We start from the raw sequence: 13,265 nt of genomic DNA, 5'->3' as shown, positions 1-13,265 counted from the left end.
TTATGAACTATAAATGAAACTGAATCTCCAAGACCTCAGCCCGCAGGCCAGATCATCCTGTGAACGCCATACCCAAGATACATCGTCAACCGTCGTTAACCGTCAGCGCACCTACTGTCCGCCACGAAGACGGAGCACCAAGTGGAGAGTGGACTCCTTCTGGATGTTGTAGTCTGAGAGCGTTCGACCGTCTTCCAGCTGCTTACCAGCGAAAATAAGACGCTGTTGGTCAGGAGGAATACCCTCCTTATCCTGGATCTTGGACTTGACGTTGTCAATCGTGTCGCTGGACTCGACTTCCAATGTGATAGTCTTTCCAGTAAGAGTCTTGACGAAGATCTGCATACCACCACGGAGGCGAAGCACCAAGTGAAGCGTGGACTCCTTCTGGATGTTGTAGTCGGATAGAGTACGGCCGTCTTCCAACTGCTTTCCGGCGAAAATGAGACGTTGTTGATCCGGAGGGATACCCTCCTTGTCCTGAATCTTTGACTTGACGTTGTCAATGGTATCGCTTGATTCCACTTCGAGCGTGATGGTCTTGCCGGTCAGGGTCTTGACAAAGATTTGCATACCACCGCGCAGGCGCAGGACGAGATGCAGTGTAGACTCCTTCTGAATGTTGTAGTCGGACAGAGTGCGGCCATCCTCGAGTTGCTTTCCGGCGAAGATAAGACGTTGTTGATCCGGAGGAATGCCCTCCTTGTCTTGGATCTTTGACTTTACGTTGTCGATGGTGTCGGATGACTCAACCTCGAGGGTAATGGTCTTGCCGGTCACTGGAGAAGGTGTCAGTAGATGTCTCAGGTCGTGGGCAGCGGTGTGGCAACTTACGAGTCTTGACGAAGATCTGCATACCTCCACGAAGGCGGAGGACGAGATGCAGGGTCGATTCCTTCTGGATGTTGTAGTCGGACAAGGTGCGGCCATCCTCAAGCTGCTTGCCAGCGAAGATCAAGCGCTGCTGGTCTGGGGGAATGCCCTCCTTGTCTTGGATCTTGCTCTTGACATTGTCGATAGTGTCAGAAGACTCAACCTCGAGGGTGATCGTCTTTCCGGTGACTGTGAAAGTGTTAACAACTGAGGCGCAGATGGGCCATGGCGGTGGCGGCGACTACTTACGGGTCTTGACGAAGATCTGCATGGTTGCGGGTGTGCTGTGTGTGTTCGGATGTGGTGGTTTTGAGTATTTCAGCTTTGTTTGGGCTGTAGGGTGATTGTAGAAGTGGTGTGAGGAAGAAGGAAGAGAGAGCAGGCAAGGGCTGGTTTATATGGGAGACAGGCTGAGGCAGTGACGGGGTCAAAGGACGAGTAATGATGCGGCAAGAGCCCGTGCGCCAATCAGCACCTGCGCACGGGAACATTCCGGGTCCTTCCACCGCACACCGCAGGCAACTGTCACTCACTTGCTATCATCGTTTGCTATTAATCAGCTTGTCTCTTCACAGTGGACTTGACTAATTGCCTGTTACTTCTTCCTTGTTCCCTCATGCTTTGGTGGCAATCACTCACCATGAGTACACCGCGCAGGTTCCCCGCTTGGCCCACCGCCCGTTATCGCCTGGAGCCTGGACCACCCTGCGCCGGACATGTGACGTAGACGCCACCCAAGGCAACTGCGCCTCTGCCTCTTCGGTGCTCAACCCGGCGCCTCCACGGCCGAAGACTGCCCAACAGACAATCGCCAATCACCAACAGAGTTCGTACGTTACAGTGTCACTTATCGCATCGCCTGAGGCCGGCACGATTCAACAGTGTATGGATGCGCGATACGACGTTGCGATTACGGATCCACTTACACGCAGCACCACCCCGCATATACCGGCATGAGCCCGTCGGAGCTATCCCACCACCTTTCCAGTGGCGAGTATCGCCTTGGGATCGCGTAGAGACAATTGGCGACGGCAGACTGATTGCGCAACGATCATGTAAACCTACGTGGCTGCGCAACCTTGCGCACCATCGAATGAACTCATACAGCTACGTGGATTGACCCATCTCTGCTAAAGATGCGACGCTGCATAGAATCCGGTGTCATTTTTTTTTTTGGAAACCCAGCATGATCTTGACAGACTTAGGTAGACGGTAAGAATCAAAGACGCTGCTGAAGCTGGCATCGACAATTAATGATGTGATGTCACAATCGCGTCGCGGGGTAAGCTTCTGCCTTGAACCCAGCGCCATCATCTTGGCCAACTCACCATCATAACATGCACAGTAACTAGGAAGCGACTTTTCCCGCAAACCGAATCGAGTCATCGCGACATCCGATTCCACAATGGCGACCCCAACGCTTACCAACCCTTCCTTAACTGCTGCGATCTGCTCGCTCGAACACAGAGCTTGGGCAGCTCTATGCAATTCCGGCACCGACCTCGTCCCGCTCCTCTCCAGCAATCCTGTCATGATTTTTCCGGGCGATCTCATCCTTACTTCAGTATCCTCCCCAACAGTCCACGACATGCTGCAAGGTCCCGAGTTCAAGCCATGGCAGTCATATAAACTCAGCCACGATGAAGTTGTCATACTGGGCAAGGACAGCGCACTCATTTACTATCGCGTAGAGGCGACGAGGGCCGGCGAGACGTTCAGGGCTATATGCTCGAGCGCATGGGTGCTGGAAGGTCGTACAGATGGTGCGACAGGTGATTGGAAGATGGCTCATCACCAGCAGACACTGATCTAGGTGCTCAATATAGGTCGAAGATGATATGGGTCAAGGACTTTCGGAGTATTGAATATATCAAGTGCAGGCAGCAGGTCTATGGAGCATTGGGAACTGTGGATCACTCGCAATACGAATGAACACGCAATGACTTACTGAACATTCCAACTCGCACGCACATCTATACGAGCTTGAGGGGAATATAATTAGAAAGCCTACAATTACATGACATCTGTCGCAAAGTCACGAGGTAGTCGTGCCCCATAAACCTAAACCCGATACCTTGATCAGACAGCCGTCTCCACATAGCGTGGGCGCATCGCTAGTGGCCGTTCAGTGACGTATGGATCTTCCGAAGTTCCGTACGACACCTTCAAGGGGCTGGCTGCACATGAAAGTACTTGACATACACCAGCCACATTCTCTTATTCGATGAGGATTGCCGTCCTCAGGCAGCTCGGCCAATCTTTCCCACCAGCACCGTTTCGCAGCATCACATCAGCACCGTCATCACGTTTCAGTACAATGGCAGTCACCTACGCCGCCGCCGTCAGCACGCCCAACGGCGGACTCCGGCAGCCTCAAATCCAAGCCCGAGCCTGTTCAGACCCAGATCTACACGCATCCTTTGAAGCGGCACAAACGCAGCAGCAGCAACAGCAAGAGCAGCCCAAGAAACCCCAACGACCTGGTGCAGGAATCCGCGCAAAGACAAGTTTCCGCGGCTGGAGCACCAAGAAGGAAGGGAAAACTAGCCCAAAACAAGCTAACAATGAGCCGTATGTTGTGGAAGAAAGCCGACCTTCAGGACATTATCCTAGGCAGGAGTATAGACCCAATACCGCGAGCCAGGATGAACAAGTCTATGTTCTTACGCTGAAACTTACGGATTCCCTGGCTAAACCCATGGATGAGATGCGGAATCGGTATTTTCCTAAACATCTGAATCGCACTGGGGCGCACTTGACACTTTTCCATGCTTTGCCGCATTCGCATATGGAGGCGCTGGAACAGGGGCTTGCGCAGGTGGCCACGAGCATGAAGCCGTTTGATGTGTCAACTGGCAAGCCGTTTCGGATGCGCAAGGGTGTTGGCATCAATGTGGATGAGGGGTATAAGAAGATGAAAGATGTGCATGGGGATTTGCAGTCCCAATGGTCCGCGTTCCTTAGTGAGCAGGATGCAGGCGGGTTTCGACCTCATTGGACTGTCATGAACAAAGTTGATGATGAGCAAAAGGTTGACGGGGCCTTTGCGACGATCAGACAGGAGTTGAGCGAGAGTAATCAGGAGGGGAGGGCTGTGGGATTGGATCTGTGGAGGTATGAGCGTGGGAACTGGATCTTCGCAAAGGAGTATGTGTTTGGTGATGCTGCTGTTAAGACACCGACGAGGGCGCATACGTCGGGGTCGCCGGGAAATAGAGGCTCGCACTTGTCGCCTTCTCCACAGAACCAGAGTCCTACGGATGGGCCGGGCAAGAGACCGGGTATGTTCAAGCGGGGAAGTAGCGTGGGTGATGCTTTGAGGTCCATGAGCTTTAGGAAGAGAAGCTGAGCTATGAGATGCTTTGCTCATTTGGGCATCGACTGTATGTTTTGGAAGTTTGGACGCGGTGCATATTGCTGCGTACTGTATAATAGAAGATTAGCATGAAATGTTGTCATGATATACTCATGATATTAATTCAAGAAGCTCTCGGGTGTGGAGAAATTAAAGTCTGGTACGCGGTATTCCAGACCCATGGTCGTGATGGCCGAGGGGAGTCCCCCTGGCAACCGAAAAGTATCGTTTTGAAAGGTTGTAGAGAATACGTAGTAATAATGGCAAACTCTTGGTAGTGCTGAGTAGTTGGAAGAGGTACTATTCTATTTTATTTATCGTATCCGACGCTGCGTAAGCGTAGTGGGCGGATGATCGTGTGTCAATCTCGCCACGGGAATACGACGCGCGTCGCATAGCCACTGACTTGCAGCAGGAACATCGTGAAGTGACTGTGAGGGGTTCGACCGGGAGAACCGTGGACGTGGACAGATTCGAAACGTCTACAATGGTCATGCGCACCAACAGCGAGGGTTGTCTGACAAGTAGATTGGCGTTTGTCAAAAGCTTGGTAGTGTCCCCAGAGAGTCGGCGGTCAGCCACAGCTAGCTGCATCCCACTGGTACCAGGGGCGCGGATAGCTTCCGGCGTGGGGACCGAGGCGTGATCAAAAGATTCTGAAGCCCCGACGCCTCCAATTTCACAGCATTGTAGGCACGTGGTGAAATTTCCGAAAAACTGAAGCAGAGCGGTGACCACAGTCACGGATAGAATGACCAGAAGCGAGACGGTCTAGTACTCGCAGGTGCACCCTCGTGATGAGGTTGCAGCCAGTGGATTTATACGATGCTAGCCTGGAAACTCAGCAACACGATGCTAGAATTAGAAGCGGATAGGCTGAGCGATCAGGAACGGGGCATCTGGCCACAGTTGCTGCAAGGGCTGAGGACGTTAGGAGACAGTTTAACGAGGGTAGCGGCCGAGGGGTTGCGCATGTGGTGGGTGAAGAAAGGGGAAACCAGGGAGCTAGAATCCAGAGAGCATTAGCTCCGCTAATTGTGGACGCGAAGTAACCCATATAACCTACAGCTGGCCTCATCACCGAGCTCCTTGACTTTGCCCTGCGCATTCACCCTACACTATCGTCGGTGTTCTTTTTCTACCTTACACCTATAATATACCTGTCGCTTGTACCCTGTTGAAGCTCAATTGTTGAATTCAACCTTCTTGCTACAACTTCCCAACTACCCTTGACTTCACACAACACCACCAATATGAAAGGTAAAGCTACTCAATTGCCATTCACTTACAAGCAGCTAACAGCCAATGCAGCCATTATTCTCGTTGGAGGGTTCGGAACCCGTCTGAGGCCTCTCGTACGTCTTCCTTGCCGCGCAGCGCACGCTCAAGAGCCCCGCGCAGCCAAAAGCAATAACAGAACTAACGTCAATTGCAGACCCTCACATACCCCAAGCCGCTCGTCGAGTTCGCGAACAAGCCCATGATCCAGCATCAGATCGAGGCCCTTGCCGATGCTGGCGTCACAGATGTTGTCCTTGCTGTCAACTACCGCCCGGAGATCATGGCCGAGGCGCTGAAGACCGTGAGTATACCTCTTCAATCGCAAATCAGAGCACACGAATTAACTGGCTGTGTAGTACGAGAAGCAATACGGCGTCACCATCACATTCTCCGTCGAGACCGAGCCCCTCGGTACCGCCGGCCCTCTCAAGCTCGCTGAGAACGTCCTTGGCAAGGATGACACGCCCTTCTTCGTCCTCAACGCCGACGTCACATGCGAGTACCCCTTCAAGCAGCTCGCCGAGTTCCACAAGCAACACGGTGATGAGGGAACAATTGTCGTCACAAAGGTCGAGGAGCCATCCAAGTACGGTGTCGTAGTACACAAGCCTGGCCACGCCTCCAAGATTGACCGTTTCGTCGAGAAGCCCGTCGAGTTCGTTGGCAACCGCATCAACGCCGGTATCTACATCTTGAACACCAGCGTGCTTAAGCGCATTGAGCTCCGCCCCACCTCGATCGAGCAGGAGACTTTCCCTGCGATCGTCAAGGACGGCCTACTGCACTCGTTCGATCTCGAGGGCTTCTGGATGGATGTTGGACAGCCCAAGGACTTCTTGTCTGGCACCTGCCTCTACCTCTCGTCACTGGCCCGCAAGAACTCCAAGCTGCTCACACCAGCCTCTGAGTCGTACGTCTACGGCGGCAACGTTCTGATCGACCCCTCAGCCAAGATTGGCAAGAACTGCCGTATTGGTCCCAATGTCACCATTGGCCCCAATGTTGTCATTGGCGACGGTGTCCGCCTGCAACGGTGTGTCTTGCTCAAGAACAGCCGTGTCAAGGACCACGCCTGGGTGAAGTCATCCATTGTTGGCTGGAACAGTACCGTGGGCAAATGGGCCCGTCTCGAGAACGTAACAGTTCTCGGTGACGACGTCACCATTGGTGATGAAGTCTACGTCAATGGTGGTTCCGTTCTACCCCACAAGTCCATCAAGCAGAACGTTGACAGTAAGCATCCCCTCATTATACCATTCTCACTACAGTCACTAACATAAATAGCTCCTTCGATCATCATGTAAACGCGAGATACCCGATCGAACGATGTCAACGCAAACCTCTACACCTTTTTTAATACCGTGTATCTTCTTGTATATTCTGCATACCACCGGCATATAAACTTGCGGTTGTTTTTCCAACGGGCGTCTCTCTCCACTTTTTAGCATGGGGGTGGTTTACGAACGAAAAGCGTCTGGGGCTGGGTTGGGATGCTTTGATCTCTTGGGTTTTAGCGATGGGAAATTTGGGAAAGGCGATGGCTTCGGCATATGCCATTATAAGACAGGGCAGAGAAGAAGAACAATGACACAGAAACATATGTTGTACTTCAGGTATGAATGCGAATTTCTGCAAAAACGAAAGATGATTATCTGGAAACAAACTCTGAGCTACACGCCGTTCTAAACTACTGACTTGACTTGTGTCGACCGCAGTTCCACGTCTTACCCACTCGCACAGTCTTTTTAAACCCACACCTTACACCTCTCTTGGTTATACCATTACACCGCACATCCTCTGTAGCCTCACCCTTCTTTATCCTGCCGCCTACTGTGGCGTTCGGTTTAGACTTTACTGGCGGTGATTTGTCCTTCTCTCCGTTCTTCTTATTCTTTTTCTCAGGTTTCGAGTCTTTGACCGGAGGAGATGTAGATACCGATGGTGAAGAAGGTTCTGATCCTGACGACGATCCCGATACTGACGATGGCGGTGACGATGGCGGTGATGGCGGCAGGACTGTAGAAGTTGGTTGTAGAGGTGGTATCTCAGACTCTTCCTCCATGTCGTCTTCAGTATTGTCGTCTGTATCGCCTTCTGTATTGCCTTCTGCATCTTCCTCCCGCACCTCTGGCGACCTCTCGTATGCAGACCGATCTACATTTGGAAGCATCTCTGCAAAGGCCGGATTGTCGTGAGGGAAATAGAAAGACCCATTTACGGTCTCAGGGGGGTGTTCAAAACTGTCTTTCTTGGATGGCGGTGCGGGCGTTGGATGCTTGTTCTGGCGTGATGGTGCCGGGGTGGGTGACCGGCGGGCGCGCGATCGGGTGTTACGCGATCGGACGGTAGGTGGAGGAGATGGAGTAGGTGAGTGAAGTGAGGATGGTGGGGATGATATGGGGGAGTTGGAAGACCACCATGCTGGCATAGATCCGGGTGGGTAGGTCTGCTCTGTCGCTTCTTCCTCTTCGTCCTCACGATCGGGTACTTGTGTTTCTACTATCGCCGCTGACGTGCGAACTCCACGCCTTTTTTTGAATTGTATGACTCCATTGCTGTCAATCCAGCCAAGTTTGAGTTTTGGTTCGGATTGCAATGATGATTGACAGGCCTGGGATGGCTTTGAGGGTGGAGACATGGTTAGATTTGTAGTGCTGTTGGTGGTTTGATTCCTTGTACTTTGTGAACCCATGGGGGAAATACTCGTATACAAGACTAGAGATGATGAAGTAGTAGATAATATAGTAGGTGCGTGTGTACAATTTCCGAGTACGATCAGGCAGATGGCAGTTGGTAGTTATGTTTTACACTTACAACAAGGAATGTCGTCTGTACAAAGGTGTTGTCGGATAATGGAGAAGAGATCTCTTCTTTAAGTCAAAGAAGTGAAGTTCCTGCGACGGGGACATTGTTTGTGAGCTTTGATAATTGTATGTCGACATTGAGTAAGTGTTACAGACGTGGCTTTGTTCTTCAGTGAATGGGCGGCTTCATCTTCAATCAGAATCGATGTCTGTTCTCAGTGATGGGTAATTTCCTCCAGATGCTGTCCTGGACAAAAGGTGTTAAGCGAGACAAAGGAGGGATGAGTGACGGAATCACAGCTCGACCTAGTGCTGCCAATGAAAAAAACATATCCATCGTGGTTTGAACACCGTTTACTGTGTAACAAGATCCTCTTTCGTTACTCTTCGTTGTTGTCGTTGTTGTCGTCGGGGATATGTTGTGGACTTGCCGAGATCATAGTGTCCTTCATTTGAAGTTTTGATAGTGTTGGGAAAATAAGGAAAGAACAACACTACAGAGCCATGGATTCATTTGTCGAAAGTGATTTTCGTATGGGCATGGTACGCGTTGCAGAAGTTGTCAGTGGCTCGTCCTTCTGCGTCATCGCAGTACCATGGGATGAAGTAGATTCAACTTTGGAAATGCGCAGGACAAAATAGCACCTCTACTACTAGACTGCGGCGAACCCGTTACTTATCTCTTTACTCCTGCACTCACATTCGAGAAATCAAATTCTCAAAACCAGATCACACAAATTTCGGACCCCAATCTCGAGAACCCAAACTCGCTCGTCATGTCGTCAGACACACCCAGGCCCAGAAAGAGAGGCCAAGCTCAGAGCAGCGAAGTTGAAGGCAGCAGAGCCCCTTCTCTAGTTGAGAAGATGATGGCGACAATCCAGCTAGAGGAACAGCTCAACCCCAAGCTGACCTTGAAACGGTTTCTCTGCGTTCGATCTGTGGTTTCGACGTCTTCATCCTATGCAAAGAGACAGCAAGCCGCTTTAGGAACAAGATCAGAGTTCCGCTCGATTGGAGCAGGAACTTGTGGTAGAGTTTACGAAGTTCCTGGGACCGCCGATGTGTTCAAGGTTGCCCACTTCCCAGGAAAGGAGACGGATCAACTCTGGAACGATTACAAGACTCACGTGAAAGTCTCCAAGCAATTCGAAGACTTTGGACGAGGCAATATCAAGGTTCAAGTCCCCCGTCACAAGTACTTCGTTGGAATGCATGACGAGGTCTGGTGGCCTGAGAACTTGGACCGCTTTCCCAATCTTTCGACGCCCTCGAATCTACTAGCAACAGAAAGAATCCTTCCTCTGACCAAGGTGATTCGCGAATCACTCATCGACATGTACTGTCCCTCTGAACATCGCGCATACTTCAAAGCCGATGCATCCAACAAGGACTGCCTGGTTCGGATCTACTTGGGAAAGAGAAGGGTGCCAGTATCGTCCAAGTGCAAGGGATTTCAGCTACGCAACTTTCAGTTGCATCTGGACCAGATCGAAGAGTTGGAGCTGGACTCTGGAGGGTTTGCTACTTGCATAGCTGAAGCTTTAGCCATCATGCACTGGGCCTGCCAGTTGGATGCCAACGATGTCGAATTCGTCCTCGGAGCAGACCCTGACTACGTTGCTGAGCCTCACCTCATTCAACAAGAGAACCTTTCTCCGAGCATGATAGCGAATATGAAGCCTAACACTTCAACCTGGGACGCCTCACTTAAGAACTTCCACAAGAAGACTACCCATATCTGGATGCTAGACTTCAACCGTTGCGCCATTTTTGCGCCTACCCAGGAAGGCTTGAAGCAACTGGTCCATTCTTTCTTCAGAAACGACCCGTACTTTCCTAGGCCATATGCAGAGTTGAAGAGGGATCAGGAGCTGTGGGATATCTTCAGCAGAACTTACCTGACAACTGCCCAGAAGTGTGTGAACAAGGGAAAACTCTCTGAGAAGTATGTAAATCTACCTTCTCTCTTCCTGAACATGGTACAGGTGGAGCAGAAGAGAAGGTTGGACGCGCGAGATGCATGAACAAATGAGCAAGGCAAGGAGATAGTATAGAACACGTGGAGGCCTGGCCTGTGATGCACAGGATTAGTTTGCGGCACAACCAATGTATCATAAAGTACGGCGGGTTGGCAGTATCGGGTACAGCAATGGCAGCATGCGCGCCACCTCCGATTAAGCTCTAGCAATTTCACGCTTGATGATGAAACTTGAGATAGATTACTCTTTGACTTGTGTTCAGTTCGCTACAGTACTCGATATTCTAAATCCCAGATGCTCTACGACATGTCCGAGTAGATGACTAGCGGCGGCGAGTTGACCTTTGGCTTGAAATGCGCCTTGATCTTAGCATGTGCCTCATCTTGGTTGTCGTAGTAGTCCATGTCCTCCTTTGACTCGAATATGCAACGCGCAAGCATCGTGTAGCCCTGGCTGCGCTGGTCGTCGTAGGTGGCGTTGGCTTGTGCGAGCGTGATGTAGTTCTTGCCGTCCTATACAAACATATGACGTTAGCATGCTTTCTTGCGATAACAACAACAACAACAACAACCACAACAACAACGACAATAGCCTCGGAAGAGTGTCGGCGCGGATGCTGTCGGTATATCTCTAGCGTAGTCCATAATGAGGGATGTTCTAGGCGTCCCATATGTGCGTCGTGACTCGGAGTTGTTTCCGCGCGCTGGCTGCAGCAGCCTCGTCACCCCCACCCCATTTCTCCTAGCCGCGGCAATATTTCCAGCGGTTACCCGCCAGGGACATTACTCCGCGCGCTCAAGAGGGTTGACGCCATCGTCCGCCTCTTCTTATCGAGAGGCAGAAAATAGCCCGAGGGCGATTAGAATAATCTGGGGTTCCGACGTGACGAGACGGCCTGACGTGCAGGGGCGCCATGCACGAGTGGCACGTTCTGTACATAATGGCCATAACTCGTCTGAGAGAGCGGGTATGTACGCAGCTCCGGAAAGGGCAACATAGGATTTGAAGCGGTGGGTTTACGAGTCAAGGTCATGCTTTGACGTACCTTTTTCGCGTCCTGGGCCAGAGTGTTGTACATCTGGATGGCTTCCTTGACCATGTCCTGATCTGGGATCTTGAACAGAGTGAGGCGGACAATCTTAGGCATTTTGATGGTAGGTTGTTTTTTTGTAGCTTAGGGAAGTAGGTTTGATAGATCTTTGTATAGTCAAGCTTACTGTATGAGCGGACATATATTATATATGAGGCTGTTCAGGTTGGTATACTTCAGCTCGCTTTCGGACCTCCGGAGTAGGCGGAGAGCCATGAGAAACATCAACGTCAACGTCGGTTCCCCTACATTTTGCATAGTCTGATGTGGATCAAGTCGTAGTACATCTACTGTCTACGCTCTAATTATATTTACTTTTTTGGCAGATGCCGTCTTTGGTAGATGCTGTAGACATGGCAGTTAGCCCCGCCTATGGCGCCCTGTGCAACGAGTGGTCGTCTTTGTGAGCTGAAAGCAATTACGTAGCCAGGCTTTTGAGTAGGGCATATCATGATGGAGCCAGGTATGCCTGCCTCGAGAGATAGAAAGCCGATCACTAGGAAAGAATGTCGGCGTGAATCGTGGGGTAATTGATGCTACTGAGAAAGGACGACAGACACCGCTATCCGATGCCGGTGAACATGGACAGTCGTTACACTGTTATACGTCACACATAGAACGCGAAAGGAGTGGGCCAGAGCCTTTACCGCATCTCTCGACTTGTGTAAGGGTGAATGTGAATGGACCCTGAAAGGCTGCAATAACGAGATTCGGAGGTTCGGGACGGGGCGTCGTGTCCCTCCATCGAGCATCGGTAATAGACGTCGAAACCCGGCCCCTCTAGATTACCCTGTACCACACCTGGCTGCAGCACCACGTCTTACCGCGCGAGGCTGAACAGGAGGGTGAGTATGCTCTTGGTTGGAGAAGGGCTCGAACATGTGGGTCTTCAGTAGCATATTGATGGAATCAGGCCGATTCGAAGACGACATGTCCACGACATGACGCCTCCAGGGGCGACGACTCTGCGCTCCAGATGGCCGCCCTCTCACACTGTCGAGTAAGTCAAAGAGGTGCCTTTTTTTGCTAATGCGTGGTGTCAAAGATTGATGCGCAGAAAGAGGGGCGCATGGTTGACAGTGCTGGCTTCTTCTTCACCGCCTGTTTTGCAGCTTGGAGCGGGTGGCCGTGCTGGCGCGCTCGCGTCATCCACAGATCTCCCGCGCGTGCGACATAGTTCTGAAGCTCGTTCGACATCTCCGCTCAGATTCTGATGGCCATGGACGCGCTCGCCTGGACTTCAAACACTATTCTTTGTTTAATATGCCAGTGGCTGTTCCTTGCGCTTCGTTGCCGCTATTCACAAGCGCCATCGTCCCGCTCCATGTATCAACCACCATCTTGGATCGGCGCCAGACAGAAGCGGTCGTTACTAGGACCTGGGACCTAGCCATGCACCGCTGCCTGTCGCGAACCGCGCCGGCCTATCGAATCATCCCAATTTTGCTTCCGCTCCACGACGACTTGCTCTGTGCACCCTCAATCTTTGTACTGATGCTATCCACTTCGCGGCAGGTCAAATGTCGAGGACACTCTGCAGCCGCCCGATGCATGATCCCTTTGTGTCAATGTCGAAAATTTCTCCCCAAAGCTCCAGACCTGTTCGTGTTGAGCTTGACAGCCTGCCATCTTCAATGTTTTGACATTAGGAAAGTGGAGACTGCTTGATGCCTTACCATCAGCCTTTAACATGGGTCCCAGGTTCTGTGAACTCTTCATCTCTCTCGATGGACCGGGATCGTTGCGCAGGAACGCCTGGCCCCTACCAGCTGTATTTCACTCGTCAATCATCGCCCGTCAGGCTCTACTCCACTACGTCTTGCAAACGCGCTCGAGCGCCATCAGAGAGTCTCCGCAACAGCCAATTTATGCCTGCATGC

General features: G+C 51.5%; 7 protein-coding genes across 7 annotated transcripts; 4 read left to right on the top strand and 3 right to left on the bottom strand.

Annotated features, from left to right (window-relative positions):
* Positions 1-111: 111 nt before the first annotated feature.
* On the bottom strand, positions 112-1,144 carry ALTATR162_LOCUS730 (uncharacterized protein; the record flags this gene model as incomplete). The annotated part of the gene is made up of 3 exons (XM_043308324.1): positions 112-779; positions 835-1,062; positions 1,123-1,144. 3 exons carry the CDS (start codon positions 1,142-1,144, stop codon positions 112-114), a joined length of 918 nt encoding a protein of 305 aa, XP_043164259.1.
* A 1,134-nt stretch (positions 1,145-2,278) lies between these two features.
* Positions 2,279-2,686, top strand: ALTATR162_LOCUS729 (uncharacterized protein; the record flags this gene model as incomplete). The annotated part of the gene is made up of 1 exon (XM_043308323.1): positions 2,279-2,686. The coding sequence occupies one exon, from the start codon at positions 2,279-2,281 to the stop codon at positions 2,684-2,686; it is 408 nt and encodes a 135-aa protein (XP_043164258.1).
* A 504-nt stretch (positions 2,687-3,190) lies between these two features.
* Positions 3,191-4,222, top strand: ALTATR162_LOCUS728 (uncharacterized protein; the record flags this gene model as incomplete). Its single annotated transcript, XM_043308322.1, has 1 exon — positions 3,191-4,222. One exon carries the CDS (start codon positions 3,191-3,193, stop codon positions 4,220-4,222), a length of 1,032 nt encoding a protein of 343 aa, XP_043164257.1.
* Positions 4,223-5,481: 1,259 nt separating this feature from the next.
* Positions 5,482-6,813, top strand: ALTATR162_LOCUS727 (uncharacterized protein; the record flags this gene model as incomplete). Its single annotated transcript, XM_043308321.1, has 5 exons — positions 5,482-5,488; positions 5,540-5,583; positions 5,664-5,810; positions 5,866-6,742; positions 6,794-6,813. 5 exons carry the CDS (start codon positions 5,482-5,484, stop codon positions 6,811-6,813), a joined length of 1,095 nt encoding a protein of 364 aa, XP_043164256.1.
* A 383-nt stretch (positions 6,814-7,196) lies between these two features.
* ALTATR162_LOCUS726 (uncharacterized protein) lies at positions 7,197-8,147 on the bottom strand (the record flags this gene model as incomplete). Its single annotated transcript, XM_043308320.1, has 1 exon — positions 7,197-8,147. One exon carries the CDS (start codon positions 8,145-8,147, stop codon positions 7,197-7,199), a length of 951 nt encoding a protein of 316 aa, XP_043164255.1.
* Positions 8,148-9,089: 942 nt separating this feature from the next.
* ALTATR162_LOCUS725 (uncharacterized protein) lies at positions 9,090-10,340 on the top strand (the record flags this gene model as incomplete). Its single annotated transcript, XM_043308319.1, has 1 exon — positions 9,090-10,340. The coding sequence occupies one exon, from the start codon at positions 9,090-9,092 to the stop codon at positions 10,338-10,340; it is 1,251 nt and encodes a 416-aa protein (XP_043164254.1).
* Positions 10,341-10,594: 254 nt separating this feature from the next.
* ALTATR162_LOCUS724 (uncharacterized protein) lies at positions 10,595-11,442 on the bottom strand (the record flags this gene model as incomplete). Its single annotated transcript, XM_043308318.1, has 2 exons — positions 10,595-10,807; positions 11,341-11,442. 2 exons carry the CDS (start codon positions 11,440-11,442, stop codon positions 10,595-10,597), a joined length of 315 nt encoding a protein of 104 aa, XP_043164253.1.
* Between the last annotated feature and the right edge of the window lie 1,823 nt (positions 11,443-13,265).

This window comes from Alternaria atra (assembly GCF_907166805.1).
Source record: "Alternaria atra isolate CS162 genome assembly, contig: 21, whole genome shotgun sequence".
Lineage (NCBI taxonomy): Eukaryota > Fungi > Ascomycota > Dothideomycetes > Pleosporales > Pleosporaceae > Alternaria > Alternaria atra.
Note: the sequence above shows the minus strand (reverse complement) of the source record. Positions and strands in the feature narration are given on the sequence as shown.